This window comes from Polypterus senegalus, chromosome 3 (assembly GCF_016835505.1).
Source record: "Polypterus senegalus isolate Bchr_013 chromosome 3, ASM1683550v1, whole genome shotgun sequence".
In the NCBI taxonomy this organism is placed as follows: domain Eukaryota; kingdom Metazoa; phylum Chordata; class Cladistia; order Polypteriformes; family Polypteridae; genus Polypterus; species Polypterus senegalus.
Window position 1 is genome coordinate 71937667 of NC_053156.1, and position 5000 is coordinate 71942666.

At 33.9% G+C, this 5000-nt stretch overlaps 1 protein-coding gene across 12 annotated transcripts in view; it reads left to right on the forward strand.

Moving 5' to 3' along the window:
• The window catches only part of ptprk (protein tyrosine phosphatase receptor type K), a 561898-nt gene that overhangs the window by 228923 nt on the left and 327975 nt on the right, over positions 1–5000 (forward strand). For all 12 annotated transcript variants that reach the window (XM_039747480.1, XM_039747483.1, XM_039747482.1 and 9 more), the window contains exons 5-6: positions 1370–1485; positions 2732–2906. In XM_039747480.1, the coding sequence (XP_039603414.1) occupies positions 1370–1485; positions 2732–2906 (291 nt within the window). The remainder of the gene's footprint in view (positions 1–1369; positions 1486–2731; positions 2907–5000) is intronic.

The following is a 5000-nucleotide window of genomic DNA, read 5'->3' on the forward strand; positions in this document are numbered from 1 at the left end:
CAAAATTCCAAACGCTGGAAAAATATAATTGCTCAGCGGCTACTGTAATCTTTGTTGGGCTTTGTTAGAAAGCTTTATAGTATTAAATGGCCTGATTAGTTGTGACAGTTAATTAAACAGAAATAGTTGGTGGATAAAATCAGTGAATAGCCGATTTCCTCCTCAGTACTGAACTGTGTGAACTATGCTCTCGAGCTATGTACTGTATCAAGCACATCTTGTTATTTCAGTGTTGATACTTTTCTATTAAAATGCCACAGGCCAGAGTGAAAAACTACCACATTAACCTCTACAGAGCAAGCAAGTGTGCCACTGAGGAAATGAATGCTTAACTATCAAAAGTAATGCCAGATAGTGTTCATGTCCTCATTAATCCAACAAAAACATAGTTGTACAGAAGCAGAATACTACTTTAAGGCCATTGGTGCACTGTGAAGTGTTAATGACAAAATTTTGATAGTTTTTTTAAATGTTTACCCCTTAAGTTTCACAAGACTTAACACTATTGTGCATTTTGTTGTAGAGAAGAAATGAAATAAGAAATAAATTTCGACCTTTCACTTAATAAAAGGCGCTTGAGTGTTCATTTGTTTACTGATGAATGTATCATGATTTTGTAATATTTATTAATTATTGGACTCCTAGTAATGTGTATGATTGCTGAGTATTTCTCTTTTAATTGACTAGGTGGTTATGAAACTGTAGCTTACTTAGTGATGAGCATATATAAGGGTGGCAGTGGCTGAAAGTTTGTTTTTACAGTTATATTTTAAATAGTATTATGTATATGTTAGGCTGTGATTACTTTTTTTTCTAGCAGACATAAAGACACCACTCCAGGTTAATTTACTAAATGTGCTGTACTTTAATAATAATACATCTGTGGTTGTTGGTTTTTGCAGTAATTGTGTTTCATTTACTGATGCTGAAAGAACAAAACCCTCTTTGAAACCATCTCTACTTACAATACAGTACTGTATAGTGCTTCATAAAATACCTTTTTTAATGTAAGTCAGGTGGATATTTTTCTTAAATGTTTAATAAAAGCAGTGATGTTCAGTAGTCTTTAATTGGAAATGACTGTGCTGTTGGACTTAAACTAGTTTATGGGTGTTTATTTCATTCTATCATTCATAAGTCATCAGATCAAATAATTTGCGATATTTTTAATGTGTGACCCTGGAGCAGGTTAGAGTTCTAATGAGTCTGGCCATGAGTGTGCTACTCCTTTTACAATGATCATACTGCATCTTACATATACAACACATTATCTGTAGTTTTAATGATAATGTTACCTATTTTGGTTTGTTGTAGAATTTTTTTTCCATGTTTTTATAATATCTTTTATAATTATAATTTTCTTTTGCAGATAAATCCCCTCACTTTTTGAGACTTGGTGATGTGGAAGTCAATGCAGGCCAAAATGCTACTTTTCAGTGTATTGCTACAGGGAGGGATGCAGTGAACAATAAACTCTGGCTACAGGTAACATTAAATGCTAGACATATATGCCTTTGCGCTCTGGTTTTAAGTGGCTTCTTGCAGTTGAGGATTTTCAATGAATTATACACACCATGATGAGTGTCTAGTGCAAATGTTGCCAGTGTTTGCTTTATTTTTTAAATATTTTAAAGGTTCAGATCAGTAAGATTAACAGGTGATTTTGGTAATTGAAGTTGACTCTTCAAAATGTGTTGCAGTTTACAAAATAAAATCAATAGTTGATCTAATGCAATGTTTAGCAGATTTCTTAGCTGAATTATTTCTTCACTAGTGTAAAAAAAAAATGTTTCATTTTACTATATCGCTCTTCTCTGAATTTTGAATGTTTTATTAAAAAAAAAAAACAGGTTGAATCTCAGCTACTTTTGTTTTGGTTTTGAAAAGCCCAAATGACTCCTCTCATCCCACCAAAGTGTGAAAGTAACAAAGCAGAATTTTCTGAACATTTATATTCAATATTCTTTTGACCAGATTAAATTTAAAGAGGCATATTATTCTTAATTAGCCTTACTGAGTAGGTTGTGGCTTTTATTTTGTGTTCAAATTTAAAAATAAGAGGTAGGTAACCTTAGACAAGTTTGCCTATTCCATTTTATCCCAGTGAAGATTCTATACTTTTGGATTGCTGCACTGATGGATTCAATGTTGTACAGCAGTAGGACAGTGCTGAGTATAGTAAGAGCAGTTGGGTGCTTAATTCCTGTGAAGACCTGTACTAGAGAGCAGCTCTTCAGTTATTCCAAAAATTCAAAATAGAAGAAAAAGCTGCTAGACTCTTTCAAAAATGAACATTTTTTACTTAAATCATATATTTGCCATACCATGATGATGCTAATATTGGAGCATGCCGAAGTAAACTATTTTAAAATTGAGGTATAAAATTGCTGCCCTGTCCTGAATATATTAAAATACTATATGATATTTGTTGTTGAAGCATGTCAAGGATTTCTGCTTTGATCATTATTTTTTATGTTTATTTAGAGTAGACATTGTTGAATTGTAGGTACAGATACATCTGTATGTTTGTGTATGTATTGTTTTTTTTTTTTTTTTTTATTCTGGTTTCAAATTAAGTGGCAATTATTTTATATTTAAAAAATAAAAATGTTGATGTCAAGTCATTTTTTGCATTCCTTTCTGATTATTGTATTGAATATGACACTGAACAATGGGTTTATTTATGTCATATTAATTATTTTTTAACAAAATTTTTTCCCACTTCAAACAGAGGCGGAATGGGGAAGATATTCCTGTTTCACAGACAAAGAACATCAACCATAGGAGGTTTGCAGCATCCTTCAGGTTACGGGAAGTGACTAATCTAGACCAGGATTTGTACCGCTGTGTGACACAGTCTGAAAGAGGCTCAGGAGTATCCAATTTTGCCGAGCTGATTGTTCGAGGTATATTATTAACCTACTTGGTCTTGAGAAAATAAGTATTGTCTTATTGACGTGCCCTATCTTGACATCAGCATCCTTCCTGTGTTTTGTGGGGGCTGAAGGTTATATATAGGATGCTTAAAGTCAATTTACTCGACTAAGCATTTTACGTTTGTTAAAAGATGATTGAACTCAAGCTTGTCAAGTGCTTTACTATTTATGTTTGTTTAGTTTATTGTTTTTGTTTGTGCTGAAATGCAGCAACTCTTAAATATGCAACTCTTTGGGGACTGATATTGAAATTTGTAGCATTTGATCTGTTTGAAACAAGTTGATTCAAAAATAAGTCAATGTAGCAACAGGATTAATATGAATAAAACTGGTATGTGAAAATCTACCGAAGGGAAGATATCACAGAATAGTTTATGATATGTAAAGTATGGTTAGTTAAGTGGCACATAAATTATAGTCACAAAGATGCGACGACCTTGTGCAGTGTGCATGTGTGGGTGTTTATTTTTATTAATTTATTTATTTATTATATTAGTACTTGGTGAGACTGCATATTTTCTCACATTTTATTTTGTATCTAGTCATACGTTCGACAAGCAGAGACATTTCTTGGCTTTTGACATTCTCATCTCAGTAAATGAATAAAACACTGTTTCCTGTTTTATCTGAATGACTGTAGAATAAATCTTATTGTTAACTTGGACTCTGAAGCCTTAGGGCTGAGCAACCCTGGTGTTAAAACTAAGTTGAATATTAACTGCAGTGACAGGTCCTATATCTCACTGGCACTTTAAATCTGACATCAAGCTATGAGGATGCAAAAGATGATGATTTTAAAGGAAATTTTGGGGCCATTGATGTAGATTGCCTTTAATAAGAGCTGGCATTGTGTTGCCCATTGTCACTGATGACCCAGGGGCAACAGTTTATTAGTGGCTCCTCTTCCAAACTGAAAGTGACAGAGGACGCTTAAGGCCATTTTGGTCCTGTTTGTAACAAATGAAAATTTCAGTAGCAAATTCTTTCACCAAAAGAGTATTGATCTATATATTCTTGCAGCTGGAAGAAAAACATGATGAAACACAATTTACTTTGTCATTGTAGTTAGTATAGCTTCCAGATCCTTTTGAGTAATGATGCTGCTGCCCATTTGCCAAAGCAAAACTTTATTGACAGAGTAGCTTATTAGGAAGGATTTTGCAAACCATGTTAGCTTTCTGAATTGATTTTTAGGTAGTGAAATTTCTTCTTTTCAGTCTTGAGGAATTTGAACCCTGTTTACTTTGCATGAATTTAGCAGCTGATTGTGGACATTCTCAAAACTGTTTATATGATTCTCCCAAATTGGATATAGACCTCATCCTGGCCGTGCTAGGCTTAAAGGGGTATTTATAGATGAGAGAACAATAGATGCAGTACAAGCCTGCATCTGGGCACATAGATACAGTTTTCTGTTAACCTAACCTGCCTTTCTTTAAGATGTGAGAAGAAAACCTCTTCAGACATGGCAGAATGTTTAAACTCCACACAGAAGAATCCCGGACAGAGGTTTCAGATTTTCAGCATCTATGAACTTGCAGTTCTGTCCACATATAGCAGTCAGCAACTACAGTTCTCACTATTCATTTGGTACTCATGGCATGCCACAGGAGTCAGTGCTTGGGCCTCTTGCTTTTTATCAAGTCTTCCTCCTTTGTTCACCCTGCTTCATCATGGAGTTCATTGTTATGTTGATGACATCCAACTTTATTTTTCTGTCAAATAATGTCAGGTTCCCCCTCCCTCTTCTTTGATTAGTTACCTTCATGATGTTAAAATCACATTCTATGATCTCCTTAACTTAATAGTGACAAGTTTAAAATTCTTCTTGTAGGATCTAATGCTACTCTTTCAAAATACGACAATGTTAAGGGAGTGTAATCAATGCAGATATTATGTTCAAGTTAAGAGTCATTGTGATGTTTTTGTCAACCCTCTCTCTTTTCGAATCACTTGCTAATGTCACATCCTATGCTTTCTTTAATCACCTTTGTACTTTCAAGACTTAATCTGTGACTATCCTACTCTGTAGCTAAGGCACTAATTCAAATTCAAGACCGACAA